Genomic DNA, 27,667 nt, shown 5'->3' on the forward strand with positions numbered 1-27,667 from the left:
ACTTTCATAACTTGTATGGAAATATCACTCTTTTCCACTATGCCTGTGGTTTTAGCGTCACTAAATTAGCAGACGGGTATTTGTCTTTTTAATGACGAGTTTACACACCGCAGGCCTACAATAATTTGCGTTTTTTGTTGGCTTAAGATTCATCACATCCTGCAGCAGCATTTTCAGTCGCCAGAGAAAAAAGCTGTTCTTCCTTTTTTCCCTACAATTTCTGACCCAATTTGGACTTTCTTTCAACTTTATTACAGTAATGCTTTTAAACATTTCATTTTTGGGTGTTAATGCTTCCTTGCAAAATTCAGACCAATTATGTACTTCTTTTTCCTTTAATCCGCCACCTGTATGAAGCAACACTTAAACCTTTGATTACATTGTAAAATGTTCCGTCTTTGTACTTTAGCTTTGAAAAGGGTGAAGAAGACATTTTATATGGTAAGCCCATGTAACGTGACCTGTATACTGTAATGAGTCGTTATTTATGATTAATTTCACATTGTTGTGTTGATATTTGTCCTTTATGTCTCTGTAAAACTCATTATGTTTAAAGGAATCTGCTGTGGCTGCATATCATTACAGTGTGTGGCAGTGTAAACAGATAATTGTGTTTTCTGATTTACTGGTGCGAGTCAACAAACAGAATTAGAATAATGTGCAGCTGAAATTTTAAACATTACATTCCTGGTCTTTATATCAAAATGTTGCATTAATATGGTACTCATGAATGTACGCAGGAGGAGCGGCTCTACCATTTGACTTCTGTGGATGTGACCCACGTAATATACATCTGTGTTTGCGTATGTATGTTCCTATATGTGTGTGCTGCCATAGGATTCATGCAAATCTTCAACATTCCAGCCATTCTGGACAAATACGGTCACCATGGAAACTCAAGTGATACGTATCCGGAAGTTTGTCTGACATATCTGTATGCAGCTTTTGTTAATTTGTATGCCTGTGTGTGTGTGTGTGTGTGCGTGCGTGCGTGCGTGTGCGTGTGCGTGCGTGTGCGTGCGTGTGCGTGCGTGTGCGTGTGCGTGTGCGTGTGCGTGCGCGTGCGCGTGTGCGCGTGTGTGCGTGTGCGTGTGTGACACAGAGAGACAGTTCATGCATGAGTTTTATCAGTTCTGGCAACTGCAGCTAATTAGTGGTAAATTTAATTTTGTTGATGTTCCATGCAATTAAAGTTTAGCTCAATAATTGAGAGAAACATATTAAAGTGGAACTCCCCTGCTTATACAATTTAGTCTTATGAACTTTTGTATTTTAAACTTTAAAATTACATGTTCACTGTCTTTTTTTCTTCTCCATTAGATGGAGATCAACGCATGCTGAGGAACTGTCACTAAACCGTCTCTGAACTTCATATCAGGAAGATACAAAATGTAGATTTTTAGAATCCCCCCACATTTAATTACTTCTTTGAATATGATACAAAAGCAACTCATCACGTGTTTCCTCAATGGATGGATACAGGTATCATTAATGTGTACCTTTCGCAGTATCAAAATAAGTGACTTATCCCACAAAGGAAACTTTTGGTATGCCACAATCGTTGTTAAAATTATACAGAGGTATTAAGACACCATCCATTGGTAGAACTTTTAAAGTAACTTGTGAGCTTAAACAACAGCAGGATGAGAGGGAGAGCAGCCAGTATATGATGGAGGATGATCTGGGTATCTATGATAACTGAAGACTTCATGGCAAGACACTGAACTTTATACATATCTCATATGATTATGACATAGCAGACTAACTCATCCTTTTCTATAAGGAACTTTCTCTTATCTATATAAAAATAAATCAGGTCAATCCCAACAGTGTCATAACAGGATTTACCAGTAAATCACTCAGTGATATTCACATTCTCTCATACTGTATATGCAAACACTTCTACAAATGCAAATGACTAAGGCCAGATTTGGGAATGGAGGGCACAAGTAAGTATCTTATAGGCTTCTAGGTTCCCTCGTGTAAGTACAAGACTAAAAATTGAACTGGGAGTCGATATGAGAACATGGACTTTTTTCCCTGGATAATATAGATAATAACCCCTTTGGCCAAAACCGCCATTGTGTCCTATTGTAACCACAGCTCAAGTTCTCTGCAGACCTTGCCCGTTGGCTACTTGGGAGGGTTTTTTTTTTTAGTTTTTTGTTTTGTTGATGTAAAATACAGCTAACAGGAATGAGTTAAAGTAGGGGCAGTGACAATCTCTTATTTAGACATGTTTTTTTCTCCCAGAGTATTCACCTCACATGTTCAGAGCTAGTGCCCCGATGGCATGCTCAGGTAATTTGTGAGACCCCCCTGTCTCTCCTTCTTACTTGGTCTCTGGCTTGAAGAGTCATTTAGCCTGTCACATGTCTCTATCACAACCACTTTGTCCCAAGATTCTTGTTTGTCTCTGCTTCACTTGAACCTCATAGGCTTTTATCCATGGTATTTTGACGTCCCCGCTCAACCTTTGGTCTACGTGACATATCAGGTCCTATGTGATTCTCGTGAGCTATCCCACGAATTCCATCAGGGGGGAAGAGGCAATTTTGGCCCAGCATTTTCTGGGCTGCTTCTAAATGGTTGGTTCCCCTCTGGTAATTTATGCTAATACTGCGTTTTGGGCTAGTACTTGCCAGAAGACGTTCTGAAGGACTGGCCTCAGATATGTCACGGAGGTGCTCATCATCATCGGTATCAGCATCAATGTATTTACTGATGGACGAGTCATGGAAGGTGAAGACAGTAGGGGCCATGGCAGTGCTGTCTGGAGACTTTTGGGGTGTCCTGCTGCTGGCAGTGGTGTAGACAGATGTTTCAGGACTTAAGAGAGAGTGATCTGACACAATTGAACTGTCTGAAAGTGGGGATGGACCTGAATCCCTATCGCTATGGCAGCCTCCTTTAAGGCTTTTTGAGAAGTTTCCAGAAAACAAGAATTTCTTTGCACTCTCTGAGCATGAGGACTTTGACACAGGAGTCAGGATGGGCTCACGCTGCCCATTGGTTTGTTGGCCACCTTTTGTACTCGTGTGATGGGATAAGACTGTTGTTGGACTGAATGTGAAGCGGTTGCTTTCCCGAAGACCAAGGTCTGGAGCTGGACTGTAGGAGAAACGTGGATTCTCCTGAAAGTCTGTTGCACAACTAATGTAGCTGTCAATGCTGGACAAACTTTTCATATCCCCCACTACTTCTCTGGTTCCCAGGACTGGCGCTCCATGATCCTGAATGGCCCCAAGCTCAATCTCGTCCCTCTGTTTGCCCCCTCTGAGGCCCCTTTCTTTAGCATTGAGGTTAGGCTGTGATTGTGTCTTTGCCATCTGGTTGTACATCTCCTCCAGCTTCTGAACATTTAACCTTTGGGGACTGGTATCTCCGGCCTTGCAGGGAGAGCCTAACTCCGGGGCGTTGAAAGACCGGTTTGAGCTTGTCTCTGATACAGCCCTTTTGCTGTTCCATTTCCAGCGACTTGGAGAGAGGTGGTTGTCATGAGGCCTCTCACTCTTCTCTACCACCACATCCATTAGCTCTGCACTACGAGCAAAAGCCTCTTTCAAGTTCATAGAAACAATGCTACCATTTCGCTTTGCCCTCTCCAGGGCCTCTCTTCTTTTAAGTGCTTTTTCTTGCCTCTTCTGCTCCTTGTAGAATTCAGAGAAGTTATTTACAATAATGGGTATAGGTAGAGCAATCACAAGTACACCAGCAATGCAGCACAAGCCTCCCACAATTTTTCCCAACAGAGTTTTGGGGTATATATCTCCATAACCTACAGTTGTCATAGTAATAGTAGCCCACCAGAAAGAAGCTGGGATGCTTTTAAACTTTGTATCCTCCTCATCCTTCTCAGCAAAAAATACCAGGCTGGAGAAAATCATGATACCCATGGCAAGGAAAAGAATTAACAAGCCAAGCTCGTTGTAGCTCCTCCTAAGCGTAAAGCCCAGAGACTGAAGACCCGTGGAGTGCCGAGCCAACTTCAAAATACGCAGGATACGCATAATCCTGAAGATCTGAACCACACGTCTGACATTCTGAAATTGCAGCACGCTCTTGTTGGATTCTGTCAGAAAGATGGTGACGTAGTAAGGCAAAATGGCCAACAGGTCAATGACATTTAGAGGACCCTTAAAGAACTTCCATTTATTGGGCGAGGAGAGGAAACGAAGAAGGTATTCCATGGTAAACCAGGCGATACACACAGCTTCCACATGTGCCAGCTGCGGGTTGTCTGTGGACTGCCCAAACTCATCTGTGCCTTGCAGCTCTGGAAGGGTGTTAAGAGACAGGGCGATGGTGGAAAGGACAATGAAGAGGATGGAGATGATGGCCAAGATCTGAAAGAAAGATTTACAGAAGTAATATAAGTAAGAGTTGAAGGATAAGGGAATAGCATGCAATATTGTTCAAAAATATAGATGTTTTGCTAAAATGAAAAGGAAAGAGGCATTTAGACATCCACAGAGGAATTGTAGAAAGTTCATCCAAGATATGAAGTAAATTAAAACAACTGACTGAATGTGTATCATGGAATAGAAATCCTTTTACAAAGACATTTCAAACGCTAATTTTGATTTAATTTTTCTCATGTAGACTCCCGCACTTTGCACGATGATGAACAATCATGAAAACAATCTGATCTCACAAAAATCTGTGAAATGCTCACGACCTCTCACCCCTATTTTCCGTGGCACCAACACGGAAATGGTATAATTCCGTGTGAGCACCACGGATATTGTACTATGCGAAGTCAATTCATTTTCACACATTTAACAATTATATATTTAAAATATATTTACACAAATGTGTGTATCATGCCCTTAAACTACTATGTACACTCTTATTTTAGTATTAACAACCTCCATTTCTGTAAAAAAAAAACAATATTAGCTAAGAACTACATTTCCCTAGAGTCATGCTATACAGCTTTATGCTAATCGGCGCCATATTGGTAGTCACATTGGTTAACCCTAACGTGTAAAAACATTTTAAAAAACATATATCAATTGAATATATCTATTATGTATTGCATCTGAAATAGTAACTACATTTTATAGAGATGATGTATGTTAAGGAATTGTAAATATGTTTGTTTATTTAGGGTACTTTATTTAACATCATGTAACTGACTGATGTATTCACAGTGATTCAATATAAATTGTAAATGTACCTGTGTACGGTTTATTTTAATATTTACCGTTCAAAAGCACAATATATTTAACGGTTTACTTCCACGACCATAGCAACAGTAATCAATGACCACACATCCGCGATCCATAAATTGAAATGTTAAATAAAGTTTATAAATTAAAAAAACCATCCGCGATCGGGGCACTCGTCACGTGATCAGGATCTCCGCCCGTCACTCTATGACGTAGAGGGGATGCCCAGGGAATTCCCTGTGTTTGACGGAATGGGAGAATGGTTAAAACAATGAATTTAAATATCGCCTGTCTCCACTTCCTGGTTCAAAAGCAATTAAAAATGATACTTTGTGGCTGGACGACGCTCTGGTTAAGGTCTGGTTAGGTTAATGCACCACTTATGATTGGTTAGAAGTAGGAAACGCTTGTGGTTTTTGCTAAAAATAATAATTTCACATCACTTGCACCACCTCCGTCGTCATGGCGACAGCAAACAACATGGCTAAATACTCGAATTTACGTTAAATACTAAAAAACACGGTTAAATACTTGCCGTCAAAATACTGTTAAAAATCATCAAAACACCATTAAAACACTTTTAAAACAGTGTTAAAAACATGATTTTACAAACTGACAGTAACAAACAGTAACTTGTTATCAAAAACTCATAACTTAGCCACTATAATAAAGAATAATATATACATAATAATAATAATGTAATAATCCGTGTATACTGTATATCACGACAACGGATCCCATTGACTTTGCATAGTACAATATCCGTGGTGCTCACACGGAATTATACCATTTCCGTGTTGGTGCCACGGAAAATAGTGGTGAGAGGTCGTGGGCATTTCACGGATTTTTGTGAGATCAGGTTGCATCAAAAGCATCTTCATCTTTCTTCTTTGCACCTTAAATTGCTGCTACATTTACATTTCCGCATTGGATTACATATGCTTAAAAATGAATCCATGTACCTCCAATGTATTTGTGAAAGGTCATTTCAGCAGTATGAAAGTGCTGAATGCCAATAATCTTATCTAAATAAACCTTCAATAAAAGCTCAATCGAGTGTGTGATTTGCTGAGAGCTAATGAATTGAACTGACTTGGGTTACTTATTTATTCATGACTCATTTATCAGGCTTATCCACATCAGTGACTGTGCTTGACTTGACAATAATGTTTACCAACCATAAAATGAACGCAAAAACATAACAGGATCCACATATTTGACAAGAGTAATAGCTGTGGTAATGTGTCAGTTATTTCATCATCATCATCCTCATCATCATCATCATCATCATCATCATCATTAAGGAGTAGAAGAAGAAGAATGATTGTCTGGTTGTTTTTTCAATAAATGCTTTTTTTTTAATATCATGTTTAATCCATGCAAAGGTCAAGATAAAGGCTAATCATCCGATTTTGTGTTTTTACCTCTAACCGTAATATAATTCACCATTATTTTCCTGAAAATCCCCCACTTGATTCAAAATACTGCAGTGTGGATACATGCAGGAAGTAGCAAAAAAGATACATTATTCTCCCATGTAGCCTACTTGTCATTAATGCCCTTAAAAATTCATAATTAAAATGTCCTTTTCCTCACATACAAAGGCCTGGTTGCCCATTCTCCATCACATATGAAAGAGCCCAAAGTGTGATCATTCAAGTCTGTAATTTTCTTTTCTTTAATAATTTAATGTTGAAAACCACTTTTTTTCTTATACTGCACACTGCTCCCACACTTCTTTTATCTGAAATGCTCAGTTTTCACACTTGTCTCTTTAGGGCCCTATTCCCAAACGGCTCACACTGTTCCTTTTACTCAGCTGGTCAAAAGTACACGGCATCTGTTCATTTTTGTTAGAAGCGGAGCAGAGGATTATGGGACTGTGTGGTGATGTAGACCAGTGAAGGAAAATGAATCTGGACTACAGAGAAGGCATTTGGACACTTCAAGGACAGAGTGTACCCTTTTGGCATATATTTGTTGAAAAAAAGATATATAAGCAAATGCTCTCCTTTAATATCACATGTTCCCTGAGATATTTGGGTGGCCTGGTCAAAAAGAAAGGATTGAACCATCAGAAGGTAAAATAACATATCTTCAAAATAGCTACAAATACCTTGGGATCCCTAAAGCAAATGACGCAACTGCTTACATTTTCAGTAAAAACATTCTCTTTGGCATTATTTTGGGAACCCTGGATAAATGACCCATTAAAATGAAGTAGATACTGGGGGATTTGAAAGCTGCCATTCTGGCTATGCATAGAAATATGCAAATCCTTTTAATGGCTTTATTTCACAGCACTTTCAAAAGTATCCAAGTTAGACACTGGCTACCCTTATGTGCAATTTCATGATAACAGTCCAACAAAATGCCAAAACTTTCTATAACTGAAGATGATGGGCACAGATCCAGCAGCTCTCCAGTGATCTTACCAGGGAAGAGCTTCTGCTTGTATGATTGCTCTGATCATGAATGGACTAGCAAAATACTGTAATGCAGTGGTGTGTTTTGTGACAAACTCATCTTGTTTATAGTTAGTTTAATGTCTCAGGGTGCTATCTTTGAACAAAATATTCTATCCAGTGATTAAAAATGTAATCACTTAATTGCGTGTGTTTGTGTGAGTTTCCATTGTCCATTGCAGAGACCATCCATTTCCTTAAAGAACCAAGAAAGGGATCACTTCATGCACCGCGGTCTGCGCTGGATGCATTAACCCTAAATCTCCAAAACAACACAACTTAGACTAGAGAGATGAGTAGGAGGTTATTGCTAGAACACTGAGTCTGTTTTGGCAAAAGCCCACATGCAAGAGGGGAGGATTTTATGTGATGAAGTATATCATAGGTTGGTTAAGACACTTACTCTAAATGAAGATCAACTCATATTATGGGGCTTTTAGGAGTGAGAGATATAAAAGACACGCATATCGAATGTAATAAAAAAATAATTTCATTGTAATTTATTGGAAATTATAGGACAAAGCAAAGCAACAACTTCCTCAATTGCACCCTTTTTAAGCTTGATCCAAACACCACTAAAGAACTGGATATAAAGATTAAAATCAAAACCCCTAGTGTAAAAAGACCATGGTCCAACTTGTAATTAAGATCTTGAAAGGTTTCTTTTTTAAATTAACATAGATGAAATTAAGACAAACAGGCTGAAAGTGCTGACAGCAACTAATGTTAGAGGGTGATTGACGGTGAGACCCTTGACGATGAGCCAATAATTCAAACTCTCTAGAGTGAAAGTGATGGCTAAAATGGCAACCTTATCTATGACCAATCAGAGCAGGGGGATACTGTTGCTATAGCTTCATGGCAGACATGAATAATGACCCTATCTGTTTATTTCCTTTCCTCTCTGCTCCTCTCCCACTGCCCTGGAGGGAACCTATTTGAATCAAACACTTGAGGAGCAGACAGTGGCTGGTGCTGAAGGGTGAGGGTAAAGCTGACAAGGGCAACGTAGAAGGGAATGGGGGTACAGACGGTGCAGTGAAAATGATGCTGAATTGAAAACTATTTGAGTAAATTATATAACAGGGTGTAGCGCTTGTACTACCTGCTGTACCTTTGTAAACACCGGGTGTTACAGGTCACCCACCCGGCCACGAGCTGCATCAGGCTGGTAATGGCACAGCAAAGTGATGCACACAGGGAACGCTGCTAAAAAATCCTAAACTTGAAGCCACTGGAGATTGTGGCTATGGAAGAACAGAACAAAAAAGGGCAGAGGTAATAGGATTGAGAGGCTATAAAAAGGTCTCTAATGAAGGCGCACTGATGCTGCTGTTTAATATTATAGTTATGAGGTTAACTGCCACAAGGAAACCCTGCACATTTCCCTCTGGACTGTGGTGCCCCTGCCCCTGTTTTCTGTGTGGACCCGCTCAGTGAAGCTTGTCTTTATCTGTCTTTCCTGGGTTGTTTTAATGTCATTTAAAACTAATTTAATAAAGCTTCTGAGCTTGAGATAAACCTTTTCAATAAGTACAAGGAGGACCGGAAACAGACATGTATCATGGAAAATGTTCCACAGAATGCTGGACATAAGCTTAGTGAGTATTTATGGGTTTGGACTCGAAGCCCTCGAAACATATATAATAACTAAATAGATAAAGTGGCCACACCCAAGATGATGCCCTTTCTATCTTTCAGTTTGAACACTCATAATTATAGGGATGCATAAAAACTGTTACACTTTATACTTTATGCCATTGCAGTGGCATAAAGTATAAAGTGTAACATGTACAGTATACATGTATATTCCTTTGTGGTTGAATAAAGGAGCTGTAAGATGAAGGGAGAGGGATATTTATATCTGGAGGAGCGGAGAAAACAACATGTGTGTGAGAGACATAGATAACGGGGGCAGAAAGAAAATCCCACTGTGACACTAAACAAAGCTAGATTACATTCGTCTTTCATGGTACATTGTCTTGTGGCTCAGGAGACTCAGTAGAGAGCATCATCATATTTAGGACAAGGTGACACCAGCCTTCGTTAGGTTGTTTGAGAGGAGGTCCCTGACAGAACTGGAGCAAAGGATGCTCCCAAAGCCAAACCATATTTTCTGAAAGACAAACGAGTAGGTTTTGTAGACATGACCTGCCTTCTGAACTGGGAATACACCAGCTACATGGACGTTTGGGACTTGAAAAGGGTGACCTTGGGCAATTACAGTGGACATCTGCTTGAAGTTCTGTCATTTTCCTCAACTTCAGCTCTGCTGCAAATGAAATGGCCTGGTTTTATGGCAGCTGTGATTAATTTCACTGTGGAACAACGGTGCTTCCTTATACATGTATTCATTTTGTCAGGGTCATGGCAATCCACTTGTCACTATCCAGCAAGGAAACAGCCTTAAACTTTGCACTTTTTACATATACATCCAGACCTCAGTAAAACAAGTGATTCAGTTTCTGTTCATGCATTGATATGATGCCAGCAGTTTTTGAGAATTCCATGCTGGCTCCTATTAAGAGGAAACAGAGCTTCGGGGTTGTGTGTCTTGAACAGGCATTTGAATGCAACCACTGTACATTTCAAAACCTGACAGATATGCAAGCTCTCAGCATTTCTCAATCAAAATATCAACATGTCGTTGTTTGCATTTACATGACATTATAAGGCATTACATTACATTATGTTCTCATAACTAACCAATCCCAGGGTATTTGTGTCTTATACATAGGGGTGGGCAAAAATATCAATATGGCAATATATCGCGATACTTTTCCAGCCGATTCAATATCGATATTCAAAATTTGAATATCGATTTTTTTTTTTTTTATCCCCGATTTTTTTCCCATTATATCACCCAGTGCTCCTACCTAAGTGTCAGTCCTGGGCATTGCCACTCTCTACCAACCCTGGGAGGGCCCTGCACTGAGCTCAGGTTTTATTTCACGTTTTATTTCATTTTATAATTTATTTTTTATATAACACAATTGCCTGTCCTTAAAAAATGAAAAATAATGGACAGAGGTTTATTTATTTATGGATTTATATCTATACTGACTGATCACTGTGCCTGTCCTTGGTTTTAGTACCCATCTTTCTTGTGTTTATTATCATTTGCCACATAATTAAAGCAACCTCATACTAAATTTAATGTTAATTTCATATGATGTAAATAATATGAAAAACATATACAAATATGTTGTAACTTTAGCTTGTATAGTTATAATAAAACATTGTTTTGACTCTGTTTGTCCCATGAATTGTCACTATAATCTGATGAACGTGCAACTCGGATTTTAAGATCCATCACTATCATCTGATGTACATATATACAACTTGGATTTTAAGATGTGTAATGCATTTTTTAATTTTTCGGTGAACTATGTAGAATATAATAATCGGGATATCGCAATGTGTATCGTATCGTGGCTCAAGTATCGTGATGCGTATCGTATCGTGAGGTCCTTCCCAATACCCACCCCTACTTATACACTATTTTTTGTTTAAGCATTTATTTTACATTAGCGCTGCATACGATTTAGAAATGACTGGTGAATATATAGATCACACATAAAAGATTGAATGATGTGTGAGTCCCTGCCGCACAATTACAGGTTTTTCAGAAGGATTTGTCTCATGTTCACTTTAATGACAAACCTAAACCTCATTTACTAAAAAAATAGAGACAGATTGTTTGTAAGGCAAACCACAAACATACAAGCTCCCTGATCAGCCCTAGCATAAATATCACTCCAGAGGTTAACACTGTGCATCTTGTTTCAAACTCAGATGCTACTCTGAAGGGAACTAATGGCATTTATGTGAAGAAAGGGCAATCTGCACAGACCCCACCTCCAATTACATGTAGGTATAGGTAAACGGATACATGCCGCACTATATGAATACATATATACATACAAATATACTGTATATGATGCAAATACATAGAAAGGGAAAAAAAGAGATACAAAATCTTCATCTATCATACTTAAATTACATCAACTGTTCAAATGAACACTTGTCCTGTAAGATTTGAGTATGCAGATCTCGAGCCAAAACATTTAGATAAATGTATGAGACTCAGCTTTAATCAATGAATTCAGAGCTAGAGATGCAATGAGAGAAGAGCTCATGCAGGATAAAACACATGCTTGACAAAAAAGGAAAATGGCATCAATAAGATGAAATAAGATCTTTCTGAAAGTGCATGTAGTACTTTAGTTCTGCTCTATTATCATTCGTCTAAAATATTAACATTTGGCACAACAGCTTTCAAATCAAGATGATTGCATACATATACTGAATTATAGTGCAACACTGGTAACTAAAATAATTTGCATAAGATAATGTTATTTTGTGCAAACATGTTATCCAGCAAAGCAAACTATTACTGAATGGCAGCAAGCTGCTGAATGGAAACCAAGCTGGTTGGTTGAGAGGTGATTTAAATTTTAGATTATTGCTTCCTGCACCAGCGGTGAAACTGCTGCTGCACCCTTTGAGTAAACTTGTATATTATTCTTGTTTATCTGGTTGAGATACTCTTGTTTAGGTGCAGCTCTGGTTCTCACACTGGATTAAGTCTGGTGGCATCCCCAGAGGGAGCTTAGGAACCCCCAGTTCCAGCTGGCACCTTCCTCCGTGGCAGCAACAGGAGCAGCGCACACGCTGCTGTCCTTCAGCAGCAGAAGCTCTTGTTCCTGTGAGCCCATTGTCAGTGCTTTGCCAGTACTCACATTAGAAACACATTAGATCTACTTAATGACGGCAGGTTGTACTCTTAGGGCCTGATTTACTAAAGGTTTGCGTGCGTAAAAACGTGTGCAAACTTGACATCACCCGCAAACCAATGTGCAAGCTGATCTACTAACAGCGTGCAAAGAGGACTGCGCTTCTCAAATGCGCAAAATAGCACACACGCAATCCATTTAGTACTTTTGCCCTGATGAATAATCAATATGGGGCGTACCCGCCAGAAATCGCTAAATACTGGAAGGGGAAGATGGAAATTGGTCCATTTACCACACGCAATGAGATTTACCAAGCCTGAAAGTTTTTGCGGGGATTGTGATTGCGTCTGTATTTAATACGTTCGAAAGGAAGGTGCTAATCTGCCCAGCATTATGCACCGATGCTTCTTGGTGCCTGATTTGAGGACTGGGGTGGGGATGGCTCAACTTGTGGTGAGCATTCTCCACATGCAAAAGGAGAAATATTTTATTTGAATGTTAAATCGAGTATTATTCAGCAAAAGGTTGCCACAGGAGGCACATTCATTTTTTTATTTGTGATAATAAATAAATCACGTGTTTTCATGGAGAAAAAAGTGTTTCTCATTGTGCGCCTATACTTGTTCTGCAGTTGTCATACCCCGGTGTTGTGCCGTATTCAGCACCCCTGCCGTGAAAAGCACCCCCTCGTCTGACAAAAATGATATTCTCATTCCGTGTTCTGTTCATGTTCTGTTGTCCATGTTCTGTTTAGCGTCCAGTTTTGTGTTAATGATTCATGTTTAAATGCGCTCATGGATTCCACAATAGTCATACTTTCCCACATTCACAGTCACAGATAACAAAAATTGGGTAAATGGTTATTGATGTCATTAATTAATAGCCTGCTTACTGTGTTGTCTTCCATAATATTTGTAAATATATATAATATAAACTCCTAAGTATGTGTTTGTGTATATATAAATATATTGAAGTGTCAGTGTGTTGTTTTTTTTCTTGGTCTACTTATCATTGAATATACGAGGGGGTGCTTTTCACGGCAGGGGTGCTGAATACGGCACAACAATTTGCCTCTTCCACTAATATCTCTAACTCCAACTCGTCAAATTTCATTTTGCGCTCGCAAAGCGTAAGACACGCAACACCTCATTTAAAGGAGCATGAGGCTCCTTTTAAGAAATGAGACTCTCTAGCGCCACCCTTCACCACGACGGCCGTTGGGGGTACTGTAGCCAACAGTGAAGCCGGCAAGGGAGAACGGGGAGAACGCACATGCAGCGTCATGTGACGTCACATCCGCAGCCCAGCGCGGGAAATTCGGGACCGAATTGCAGCACATTTTGCAGCACACAGCCTGTTCAAGGCAAAGGAGAGATACACTAAAGGGCTCATTCTTTTGGGTTTGGAACGCTTCATCTGACATTATTACTAGAAAACTTAAAATGTATACGGATTTTTTTCATAAATCTTGCCACAATCCGGCCTCAAGCTCCTTTAAATACTGCGGTTTGCACCTGTTATCAATTGCGCACGCAATCTTAGTTGATCACCCGCAAAACACACAACAACAGCACGTGCAAACTTTTTCAGTGCACACGCAATTTAGTACTCTTTATTTAGGATCTTAGTAAATCGGGCCCTTAGACTCACACCTGACACTTTATATCGGCATGTACGAAGAGGGTTTCATTAAAGATGGATCTGTTTTTGGGTGAGAAAATCCCGGTGTTGTTTAAAGATTAGGCTCACCTTGAGCTGACTTGCTTTCCCCATCACTCCCTGAGCCACATTGGAGGCCACAGGGATACCACACAACACCCTCCCAACCTAGACTGCCAGCCACTGTCACCATGACAACCCCCTTGAAGCTCGACAGGAGGTGGCTACGTGGACCTGCTTGTGAAAAGCAAGTCTGACAGCCTCCTTCTTTCTCTGTCCTTCCCTTCTGTCCCTGATTGGGTCCTTATTGAAAGCTTATCAAGCCCTGAGCCACCTGTACCGCTCTAATCCCTCTTCAGTCTTAGGTATTTCTTTCATTTTTGTCAGGCTGCTTGTTCTTTGTATTTAAACACAATACATAAGTCAAATTTGTCAATATTGTACTATATCAGAGATGATCCATAACTTAAACAGATAGCCACTACTATTATTAGAAAGGGGGAAGATCACATGATTAAAAAAAATAAATAAATCAGCAAAGCACCATGTTCATTTGCAGATGTTTTCCAACATGTGTTGCACGATTACTCGTTTATCATTTGAATGGTTAAACTGGCATCCTCATTACCACACCACTGATCTTCATTTTCTTCAAAATGCTATTGTCAGGGGTCAATAGCACGCGAGTAATGATGTAGAATAATTCACACTCCTGATTCCGAATGTGGAACGGCTCTGGCTCGCTGCCTGTGAAAGAGAGGGGGTTTCCATGGAGACGGGAGGAGACTGTGTCTTCCACATTTCGCCCGGCCTGATAGCTTGTAATGCACGTACACACAAAGGCAGATTTGCAGTGGAGCGGCTCAGCTGTAGTCTCACCCTCCAACATCACCTCTTAACTTTAAAGACAGAGCCTCATTTATCTTCACCTCCCTCATTTCTCCAAGCAAATACCTTGCATGCTGTGGCTCTTCTCTGAACATTCTTCCAGCATCTTGATGATCAGTACCTTATTTCCGCACATCTAGTCTTTCTATCTGCATCTTATTGATAAAAAAAATTGTAATTCTCTGACATTGACAAGAAAGTTTAAAAGTGAAAATCACATTAACAGGATTTATCTCTTTCAGTTGACTAAATAATATCAAATGTAAGGGACGTGAATTTTCTTTAGCTATAAATTAAATTTTAAATAGTTGTTAATGCTCTGTTGTCTAAAGCTGTACATGTAATTAACTAACACCCACCATTACATGTTACAGTTTAGAACCCTCAATAACACTTTGTACTGTGTAGAAATATCTGAAACAAGTCATACTCGGGACATTCATCAAACTTTTTTTCTTAACTCCTGCAGTCCTTGCATGCATAAAGTGCAGCACAATCCTCCTCTGTAAACCATTAAAGTAGGTACGAAATCTATGCTTGTCCCATCCATCTCCTGAATGAATCCTACCTTATCTCCTCTTCCTCTCAATTATTCATGTATTTCAGATGAAGAAGAGAATCCAGACTCGGCATCTATATTTAAACTCTGACTGGTCCATAGTGGTTGTATAAATAGAAACAGTAGAGGGTCTGGGGTGGTACACCAAAAGGAGGCAGCTGTCTACAGGAATTCTAACTCGGTACACAGCATTTGTTACGACTGGAAGGGGATAAAAGAAAGCTTGATCAATGATGTACAGAGGCATTTCTGGAATGAGAAATGAGAGCAATGAAGCTTTAACTGTTTCTGCAACCCACTGAATGCATAGGGGACAAGTCGTTTTTAGCCGTGGTGTACGGTAACAGAAATAAGCCAAAAGTATTTAAAAAAAGACTAGCATATTGTTCAGCAATATTGCTATATTAATGAATGTATGATGCATTTCACGCATCCTTGCAATCCACAATCATTTATTTATTACAGAAACCGGAGAACATCCTGGTATGCTTTGCCAGAATAAGCAAAGGAAAAAAAAGTAAACATGAGAGAAACATCGATTTGACACGCAAAGAGACACAGACAGAGAAAGACACATTCACTCCTCCACGCATGCAGTCAATCAACATCGATGCCTGAATAGAAGGCAGCTGCGTGTCTCACAGAGATGACAGTTACCATGGCGATGGTGGCAGTGAACTTTTTCAACATTTTCTGAAAAAGCAGTGAACGGGAAAGAAAGACAAGAAAAACACAAAATCATTCAAAAACAGAGAAACAGAGAGTTGTGGGACCTCAACTGATCTATTTTCAAACGTGTAGCGGGACACACAAAGCAAGATTAGTCTTAATCCTGCGCTCAAACACATACTTACTGCACCAAGTTAACTGACTAACAGTCTAGCTGTATTTCAGTTTTAGACAGCAAAGGTTAGGGGCCGTTTTGTGTCAGTGCCTTTTATTCCCCCGTGGAAGTTACACTCAAATTAATATGCAAATCCTATAAGTTTCATTAATTGGACAGCTTTAAGTGTGTTATTGTTGACCTTAAACACTCTGATGCGTCAAAATCAGACAATGATGTGATCAAATGCCACACATGGCAAAACAAGATAATATATTCAATGATTTATTAGTAGTAGTCTATACCAGTGGTCCCCAACCTTTTCTGAACCGCGGACCGGTTTAATGTCTGACAATATTTTCATGGCCCAATCTAAAGGTGTAGTTGATAAAAACTAAATAAAATGACAAGATCGGTATTAAAAACTGTGATATTTTCTCTATAGTAATAATAATAATGAATAATAATAAAACATAATTTTCGAAAAAATAGAAATAAAATAATGGAAATTGTAAATTACCTTTAATATGAGTATTTCTATAAATGTAGTTTTTATGTTTTTATGTCTCCTTAATGTTATTTAAAGCCAGGCTTTTATTTTATTTATTAAGGAGACCGATATTTAGTGCTTTTATTTTGAAGGTGTCTCGCCGAGAAATTGTAAACATCCTGAGCTTCGGACTTTGATGGTAAAAGTTTAAAGGAGCTTGAGGCAGGATTGAGGCAGGATTTATGAAAAAAATTAGTATACGTTTTAAGTTTTCTAGTAATAATGTCAGATGAAGCGTTCCAAACCAAAACGAATGAGCCCTCTAGTGCAGCCTTTTTCAACCTTTTTTCAGTCATGACACCTTTCAAAAGTGAATAAAATCTCACGACACCCCAGAGTAAAATATAATTAAAAACCAAACTGCATCGCTCTGACTGTAAATGCATATGTCCCATTTATTTTGTATCAATAACTTGAACACGATAACTCTGCTGGGACTATTTTGCGAGATTTCGCAAAAGCCGGCATTTCCGAGGCGCCGCATGGCACGGAAAGTGACTCTGACAGCGAGGAATTGGGACTGGCACAGCTGATTTAACGGAGGTCTTTAATGCAGAAACAGAGACTTCGATGGGTTTGATTAATGTAAAAACTGAAATAAAGTACAATCAAACTAAGTTTTGCTCCCGCTCTATTTTTAAATACGCACACTTGTGTGCTTGTGTGTGTGTTCTGCGGCGCGCGCGTGTGTGTGTGTAGACGGCGCCTTTAGGTTCGGTGCGCCGTGTGTGTGTTTTAAATACAGAAATGACACAAAACTGAGGGTACGCCTTTCCACACGGCGCCCGAATGGTCGCGAAAATACGGTATTTATATATGAAATGTCAGAATAGGTAATTTTTTGACGACACCCCTGAAGCATGTTCAATATCTGTGTATTCTTTTGGGTTTATGTGTTAAAAACTGGAAATAATCCAGAGTGTGGGAGCCACCACTCACCAAGGTGAAAGGCTTCTCACACCAGCAGTCAAGTGCTCTCTCCTCACTCCAACTTTCTAAAAGTGGTTTGATGAATATTTCTCCTCAAATAGTGGATTTCTCTATCTGCTTATGGCCTTAGACCTTTAATCAAAGACCTTCATTCACCATTCAACACTACTTGCACCGCAAAGGGAAGTCAGACAAAAAATAATGCTAAACTAGGTCCAGAAGCCGAGGCAGCCCCTGCAACTGCAAATTCGTATTGTTACTCTGTGGAGATGTCAAAGACTGGATGTTCAGGGAGTTGGATATCAAGGTAATGGAGACGTGGCCTTCTTGCAGGGCCATGGCCAGCAGATGCCTTAGGGGCACATTGCTTGGAGCGGATGTAAGAGGAAAATGAAACAAGTTCTTATAACAACACAGGTGCAAAATGAAAAGCTGCACCTCAGCTTTCATATTGACACTGGTTAGCAGGAAGTACACAACAAAGAATACTGCAGAAATATCTATTTTTAATGCAGCAAAGCTTTTTTGAGCCACTTCAAACAAGCAGCTTGAGTTGCACATAAGGTGCGTGACAAACACATAGCATATCAATGCATCTTCTGCAGTAAGAGTCGATACCTTCACTGGAAAAAGCCTTGTTCAGTGTGCTGCCCTGCTGTACTCCTGCTGCAATCTCTCCTCTAACACTGACGTAAACACTTGCTTCTCTTGTTGCTACTCGACCCATCTCTATCTCTGCAGAGTGAATGTAAGTAAGTAACTGAAAAATTGTATTATTGCCACCTCTCAACCATCACTGAGCTGAGCGGGGCTTTCATGCAGGCTTGTGAGGAGTCATGGATTGAGCTAGAAGCACACTTGTGTTTTAACCTCGTGGCCACATAGGAAATGAGCTCAACCATCTGCATTATCGTTCGCACTCTTGCCTGAGCACCAATCCTGTTATCAGAGGACTTCACCAGGCTGGGGGGGACACAATAACAAACTCAGACTGCATCCAAGTTCCAAATTTATGAGATGTAAGGGGAGGACATGGAGACAATAGAATAAGGTACCGTTTGGTTGATGTCGAGATCATGTCAGAGACTGCGTAGAAAGCATTCTAATCCTCAGTTGGATATTAAGTGACATCTGTTCCTCCTCGAGTCACCTTCCTTTTGCATCTTGAATAAGCATAGTATCCATTTTTAATGACATGTGCAAAGGCACGACATGTAAGATTTACACCTTAAATATGTGAATGGGCAATTATAAGCACTTACATAGTTGGTCAAAGATCCAATATTCCGTATTGGCATAAAATACTCCCATTCCATCATGGTCCAATCTCTGTCATCGGTTTCATCATCAAACCAAGAGATGTTAGAAAATTATGGAAAATGCAAAAACCAAAATGTACACATATGCAAATACATGCACATGCATCTGTGATTCTCACATTTACTTGTGCTCTTTTTTAATTACAGAAAGCATAAACCCAAGATTATTCATGTTTGATCTTTACAGCTTTGATTCACTTTGTTAACACACATTTGCTATCAAAATAGGAATTGCAATATCTATTGCATCTTTTAAAACTTTACAGAGTTGTGAATATGTTTTTTTCACTTTGCAAATTATTCCCAGCTTCCATGCTGATTGTCAGAAAAGCAAAACTTTGTAGCTCAGTCTAAGGCTTTTGTTCTTGCTTAAGCTATGCCAGTGCTTTGCAGCAGTGTCGTCATTGGGACACATTGTTTGTGATTCAGCAGTCCACTCGAGGGCTAGACCGATTCAGCGTAACTGTGACAAAGCTGCAATATTAACCACTCGATCCCAGACTTCCATGGCATATTTCTACATTTCTGAGTGAGGAAGTGTTTCACCATGCAGCTAGAACGACCTCTACTTCACTTAAACTGGCATTTTCAACCATATAGCTGAAAGAAACATCTCTTCAATAAAATATAGCGTACTCTTCACTACCAAAGCCTTCTGTTTTCATGTAGAAATATGGTATATATGTCTTCATACAAAGGACAGAAAAACGTATTGCTTCTTTTCTTCTTTTTTGTCTGTTTTATTTGTTGTTGTGTTAAATATTTTATTCTAGCCCGGTACATGTTTTCTCCAGAGCACATTTGCCCTAGGATGGCCTTCATGTCTTTAAAAAAACCTTGAGATGAGATTTAATTAATAAGATTTGCATTTTTGGGGTGCTACTTCTGGTTTTCTGCTACAAACAACACTGGGACCAGAATCTTTTGTTATTTTTGCCTCTGGGAATGTGGGCTATCCTTCACCAAACGAACATAGTTCTTTACAGTTTAATTTGGTCCAAAGGCAAGAACTCATAAGGATAATTATGACCTCAATAAAAGTTCAAATTAATGGCATTTTTTACAACAAAGCTGTCATTGTCTCTGTTGATTCTGACTTGTTAGGGGTTTTGCGGATTAATCAAAGGAAGGTCATGCTATTAAGTCTATAACATTTATGCTGGGTATCTGTGAGTCATGCTCTGTTCTGTACATTTTCTATCAATTTCAAGGTTCAAACCATCAATTTTGTCCTAGAGGTAATCTTTACAACACAATGTAATACTTTGAATGTCCTTATACTACCAATTTAATCAACATCAGCATCGAATCTGAATAAAGCATTAAAGCTTTATCGGTTATAGTTGTGTTAAGATAAGGTGTTTATTTTTTTATGACTACACCACTATTGTTGTAAGTGCCGGGAGGCAAGTTAGACCTTAACAATTAAATGGAGATTTGTTTATGAAGTGAAGAGAAGAAAAAATTATTCTTGCTGCCGCGCGAGTCCAATCCTATGACGCACAGCGACTCCCATATCAGTATGAAACAGAACCTGGAAGCATACCATCACGTCATACAGGGACAAACCAGAATTTCCAGTGTTTTTCCCCACAGGCTATGGCGATATGTGAGTTTTCATTTTCAAGTACTGTTTCATTTTGCTCGCTGTCACAAGTCCTTATTTTAAATACAGTCTGTATGTTGGACGGTCATTTTCTCTCATCGCTTCCAACCTGCCGGATCTCTTTTTCCATTAAAATCACCCTGGCTTGCTTACTTTTAGAAATAGTACCATCTTTGTGTCTCTGACTCACTGCTTGCATATAAAAAAGAGGTTTGGTTTGAAATAGCAATCCCCAATTTCTGAACACATCTGATGTGTTTTCATTTACTATTTTTCTGACCTACTGTAAAGTGTGTTCTTGTCATGATAATATATAAGTGGACATAATTTATAAGTAGCAACAATAAAATGCAACTCACAAACACAACTCAACCACTACAGCATCAAACCTTAACACACTTTAACACTGCATGCGCATTATATATGCAGCATGATGTTCAACCAGCTTCTACATACAGTATTTCTTATCTCTTTCATAAACTTCTGTCCATCTTCGACAAATTTCCCTAGTGCTTCTACTGTGTAACCAGTTGTATGAATCTTTATTTATTTTATTTATGATTTCCCCTGACCTTCTCCTCACGTCAATGGTCACCATGAGAAAACACATGTTCCTTTTGATCAGAATCCCACCTCTCTGAGGCCATTTCGCTGAACTTTCATGACATTTGTGTAATAAACTCAGTATACATCTGACTGTGATAACAGCACTTAAGTTGGAAATTACCAGCCATAGCGAACATTTTCATTTAAATGACTGTTTTGTTGTAATAAATCAGGTAGGTAGACACTGTAGACAAATTAAATTGTACAGATCTTGGTTGATGGAAGCTTCAAACAGCTTTCTTAATTGCTTTAAAGCTTTATGTTAACAATGTATGAAATAAAAGGGATGACAATAATTCCCTGTAATTCTGAGGAATATTTTAGCATCTTTCAGGTTATTTGCACATTTTGACAATTTTTCCACCTCTGTTCGATGACATGAAGTTTTGAAACTTTTGTAGCATTGTCTGCAGCCTACACAGTACAGAGTTGGTTCATACATGTTGAACCATGCTGGTGCTAAGAAGCCATATTATACCTTTAGGAGGTGGTTAAAATGAAAGGAGAGCCATTATCCAATCAAAACTACATGCCAGGAGCACATACCATAACAGGGAGTTGTGTGGACTTTCCGATGCCGATTGGCCATCCTTCTTTTTAACTTCAGAGGATCATATAAAACTCTTTCGTCACCCTAAAGAATCAGATAATGCAGAGTAATCACTGTAGGTTGCTGATGGTGACAGAAGAAATTGAGGTGTTTTGTTATTCAAGGTTTGACTTTGCCAAATAAAGAGTAAAGAGATTTTACTTGTGCAGCAATGATTTTATCACAGGGTTGATTTCTGACATTGATGATCCTGTTCATCTCATTTCATCTTTGTCACTTAGAATAACACAAGACAATTTCATTCTTTTTAACAGGAGAGAATCTTTCTATTATTAGTTTAAATTACAGGCAACATGCTGCTAATTATCTATATAAATCTATATAAGTGAAAAATCGCTGTCAGATAAATGTCACCAACCATTCACCACTTCTCCTCTTCCTTTTTATTTTCTTTAGCAGCAGAAAACAGAGTGACATCGCTTTTATGATTATCATATCACATATTCATCAAACGTAAAAGCAGAACATACTCACTCTACAATAAAACATGAAATAGTTACTGTAAATCAAGATCTTTGCAACTGGAACACTTATTTATAGCCTCAGCTTCATATTTTGAAGATATTTTGTGCTTCTTAAGCACTACTGCATTCTCTTTCTCTTCTCCTTATTTATTTTTAAACTTAACTCAGATTCACATCAAGCAAATTATTTGTTTTTTTTTTGTAAAAAGCTTTTGAAGTTTATTAATTTAAAGTGAAAGTGATGATGGCAAAATTATACAAAGTGGTGTCACAAATCTAGAGGTTGGAGGTTTTAATTTTTTTCTTAATAATTTTGTTAGACCTCATTATGATTCATGTGTTCAATTATTTTTCTTTTCGTCATATCATTGGTTTTAGACAGCAAAACTGGTGTAGAGGATCAGGATGGGGTCATTAACACCATCTGAGAACGTCCAACAGTCATTAAAAACGCTTAATTTACTGCCTGTCATCTATTTTTAACACTCAAAGTCTTGCTGGAAGTTACACGTACACTTGGTGTGTGAAAGCAAACGAATGTGTTTGTCCAAAAGGGAATAATAATAAAAATAAAGTCACACTAATATTTGTTGCACCTTTGCCTTCAACTACATTTTGCATTCACTGTGGTATCATATTGACAGTCTTGCACAAGTCAGGAATTCAATTTTTTCCATGTTCTGGTATTGGTGATGGCAGAGCTGGACCACTGTGTGCTGCATTCTCCCAAAAGATTCTCAACAGGGTTCAGGCTTAGACTCTACGGTTGTGTATGTTTGTGTGGAAAAATAAAATGCTCCCTGCAGCAGTCGTTCTCCAACTGAACCCAATCAATCCTGGCATTTTCTTCTTGGGATATACCCGCGCCATCAGGGAAGGAAAACAAAAGAAGCAATTGATGGAAAAACCTGGTTATTCAGAATAATAAAGTAGTCAGCTGACCTCATTTTTTGAGGATGTCACATTTCTAATTTTAGATCTAACCACGGATCGTAACTGTCTCTATAGGCTTGCACAGTAGGTACATGGCATAAAGGGTGCTTTACTTCATCTGCTGATCTTCTTAGCCTTTCTTTCTGTAGAGCAGGGGTGTCCAAAGTCGGTCCTCGAGGGCCGCAGTCCTGCATGTTTTAGTTGTTTCCCTGCATCAACACACCTGATTCTAATTAACGGACGTCACCACCTTGTCATCAAAGTCTGGATAGTTCTGTTGATGACACAGCTCCTTGTATCACGGTTTGATAAAAAAAAGGGACACATCTAAAACATGCAGGACTGCGGCCCTCGAGGACCGACTTTGGACACCCCTGCTGTAGAGTAAATCACAACTCATCAGACAAATTACTCTCTTTCTTTTCATTGCTCCATTTTTTCAATCTTCATGCTTCCACGGAAATTTAGGCTTTTGTTTTCCTCAGCTAACCCTCTCTGATAAGTGGTTTGCTTAAGCCTACGCAGCTTTTTAGTCCCATCACATTGGGAAACTCTTGCTCTTCCTTTCACTGTTAAAACTTGCATTCAGTTGCACTGCTGTTTTTTTTCAATTAGATTTCCCCAAACGTGATCTCCAAACACAACAACTGAAGAACATAGCTTACCAATGTCCATCTCGGTTTAAATTCAGGTGGTGACTTTTATTTTTTCTCAGCAGTTCGTTCAATAATAGAGACTAGACGATAATGCATCACTGTTGCATTTATTTCAAGATTTACATTCAGGTTTAAGTTTATTACAAGTTCTCAATAAAAAGGTAAGTAATAATAATTAGATGGCATATTTTTAAAATTATGAATATCTTTATGTCTTCTGTGATGAAGCTGGTTGAATCTTGCCCATATGTTATCATGGCTAAATATTGAATCCTGAAGCTGGACAATTTTGTACTCCAAACTGTTGGCTGTGATGTGAGTAACTGACTTTGGCATTGAGCTTGAAGACTAACGGAGTCATTTCTCCATTAAAGGAGCATGAGGCTCCTTTTAAGAAATGAGACTCTCTAGCGCCACCCTTCGCCATGACGGCCGTCAGGGGTACTGCAGCCAGCGACGCCAGCACGAGAGAACGGGGAGAACTCGCATGCAGCGTCATGTGACGTCACATCCGCAGGACAGCGCGGGAAATTCGGGCCCCCGAATTGCAGCAATTTTGCAGCACACAGCCTGTTCAAGGCAACGGAGAGATACACTAGAGCAGGGGTTCCCAACCTTTTTTGTGCCAAGGACCAGCAGAAGTATAAACAAAAAGCTCAGGGACCGGTTGACAATTTATGTCAATTTTAATAAACATTTTAGAAAAAAACAATGCATTTTAAAATGCAGGCTATCATCAGCGACGTTAGCTGATGTTGTGGCCTTTAAAACTTGCTTCTGCAAATCTAAGTCACGTTTTTTCCTTCCACTGGTTTGTCTTTGAGAGAAGGATGTTTTGTATTTAAGTGTCTTTGGAGCTTGGATGGCTTCTTTTGCTTCGTTGGCGAGCGTTTCTCCACGTAAAATACAAAGTGTGTTTGGCGCCTCCAAATCGCCCGTTGCAACAAATCCGTATTTTATATACATAATGTCGTACTTGCGATTAAAGCTTTTGCTTTTCTTTTTGGTAGGATTTTCCACTTGTTCATCACTATTTCTTTTACTCGAACAACTAGTAAAGAAACGGCTCATGGAGGTTTGCTGAGGTCCGCTCATCTCTGCAGCTGACTGTACCTAACCTGCATACAGCACCTGTGCATGGTGCTGTTCAGTCCGGTCAGGTACCAGAACTTATTGTCCGCCAAGCCATGACAGGGCTGCCACTCAAAGAAACACATTTCGACAAGTTTTGGATGAAATTATATGACAAAAAAATGCAAAAATTGTTTTCTTAAATTTAGTATGAGGTTGCTTTAATTATGTGGCAAATGATAATAAACACGAGAAAGATGGGTACTTCAATGAAAAATAGATATTTTATTCAACTTTGCTGCTGTCATTCATGCAGGGAGACACCTAAAACATGCTGGATAGGTCTCTCCAGGACCGGAGTTGGAGACCCCTGTATTATGCTCTTATTTATTCATGTAATAATATACAGGTGGAGGTCGGAAAATTTGAATATATTGCAAAACTTCATTCGTAGTAAATTCAACTTAAGGTGAAACAAATATTATTTCCCACTACATGCAAAGTGAGATATTTCAAGCCTTTGTTATAATTTTGGTGATTATGGCTCACAGTTTATGAGACCCCAAATAAAAAATCTCAAAAAATTTGAATATATTATGAAATCATTAAACAATTCAATCATCAAAATTATAACAAATAAAGGATTAACACATATTGCTTTGCCTGTAATGAGACTATGTACTGTAATGTACATGTATTACGTGGTCTGATAACCATATCCCGACGAATATTTAATTCTCTGCGCATTCATTCTGCACCTTCATCAATTGTGTCTTCATCAAAAGGACATGCCATGTTCGTGACAATGGACTTCTAAAATACTGACTCTGTTTTTAATGACAGACGGCAGAACTTCGCCAAAACTCGCCTGCTGACTGAATGAATGAGGAAATCAAATGTGCGTGCGGCTCTGAAAGAGGCGGAGACGCAGAGAAACTCCAGGTTCATTGATATAAACCTGGTCCAGGTTAGGTTCAAAGAGTCTGTTACTGCAGTAACTGACCGAGAGCTTAAGTTACCTCTCTTTGTGAAACGGGCTAGAGTTACCTCTCTTTCTCTGGTTTGAGTTACCTCCCTTTGTGAAACGGAAAACTCAGTTTCCCTCATTTCAGGGTTAACAGACTCAGACTCAGAGTTTTCACTAAACCTGCTTTGTGAAACGGACCCCTGCTCATCATTGATCAGCATCTGCAGTATTGATCAGTGAGCGCAGTCGTCTGGTGCGGGAAGACGCAAAAAAGAAAAAAAAAAAAAAAAAAAGCTGCGCTGACACGCGGCTCTGGGCAGAGATTGTATGAGGTGAAGTGAAGTGAGATGCCTCACTCCATTGGGAAAAAACCGTCTGGTGACAATTGCGACAATTTTGATTATCGCTTTTTGTCGACAACGTCGTTGCAGCCCTAATTATGATCGGAACACAAGCCATTCCACGGCCCGGTAGTAACGGCTCTACGGACCGGTACCGGTCCGGGGACCGGGGGTTGGGAATCACGGCACTAGAGGGCTCATTCGTTTTGATTTGGAACGCTTCATCTGACATTATTACTAGAAAACTTAAAACGTATACGCATTTTTTTCATAAATCCCGCCTCAATCCTGCCTCAAGCTCCTTTAAAAGATCTTCACCATAACTGGTGAGCTCCATAAATTCTCCATCCGGCTTAAAGTCAGGTGCTTTTTTGGCTTTATTCAACACATTTGAAAATGAAACAAAGGAAAAACTTATGGTTCTTCTTCTTCATGTCTTCCTACACTTCAAACACACTTCTAAATAATACTTTAGTCTTAAATCTCCCAATGTTTCCCGTCTGATATTGTGTGTTAAACAGGCTGCTTTGAATATAAAGAAGAAGAAACACTGACCTATTTCAACATCTAAATTAATCATGAAATCTCTTTTAAACTCCAGGAGGTCATGGAAATATAAGTGAAAGCCCAATTTTGAATATTTACTATTGTTTGCTCGACAGTGATAAAATACATTTTTTCACATCCACAATGCTCTATTAGGTCAATAAATCCATGTTAGGCCAAAATATGGACCAAATGGTACTGCAGATACTCATTTTCATATCAGCTGTAACCTTCAGAGGCTACAGTGGAGTTTTATAACTGCATTTGAATTTGGCTTCGGGGCAAGTCAGGAGATGCACTCGGGGCAAAAGCTGTTGACGGGGAAACAGTGTGACAGGCAGAGAGCAACCAGCATGAAAGCAAACGCTGGAGCACTCTATCCGCAAGATGACATGATCCGGGCTCATATCTCTGCACCACACAAACGCAGAGAACACTGACAAATAACCTGGGAAACCCTGATATGCCATTTCCTCTTAATCCCTTATCAACACAGCTGGTGTCTTCAGTCCTGCCTGGTCATTGAACAGCTTCCTACGGGAGAGTTACATGAGATGTTTGAGACTCACTTAACATTCCTCATTCTCCGTGGGTTTTGAAACATGCAAGGCTTACATAGGTATAAAAAAGTGTTTTGTGTTGCTTTATTGAAACACAGAATACAAAGCAAATCTCCCATAAGGTAGAGAAAAGCAAGTTGACAAAGCATTTGAAACTGTTTCAACTATCAAGGCAACACAATATGTCGTAAGCTGTGTTCAGAGCCA

The 27,667-nt window shown here is 39.2% G+C and overlaps 1 protein-coding gene across 2 annotated transcripts in view; it reads right to left on the reverse strand.

The window, feature by feature from the left end:
• Positions 1-1,117: 1,117 nt before the first annotated feature.
• Positions 1,118-27,667, reverse strand: part of kcnb1 (potassium voltage-gated channel, Shab-related subfamily, member 1) — a 34,722-nt gene continuing 8,172 nt past the window's right edge. For both annotated transcript variants that reach the window (XM_061727283.1, XM_061727284.1), the window contains exon 3: positions 1,118-4,346. In XM_061727283.1, the coding sequence (XP_061583267.1) occupies positions 2,433-4,346 (1,914 nt within the window). In that variant the 3' untranslated portion in view covers positions 1,118-2,432. The remainder of the gene's footprint in view (positions 4,347-27,667) is intronic.

This window comes from Cololabis saira, chromosome 8, assembly GCF_033807715.1.
Source record: "Cololabis saira isolate AMF1-May2022 chromosome 8, fColSai1.1, whole genome shotgun sequence".
Classification (NCBI taxonomy): Eukaryota; Metazoa; Chordata; class Actinopteri; order Beloniformes; family Belonidae; genus Cololabis; species Cololabis saira.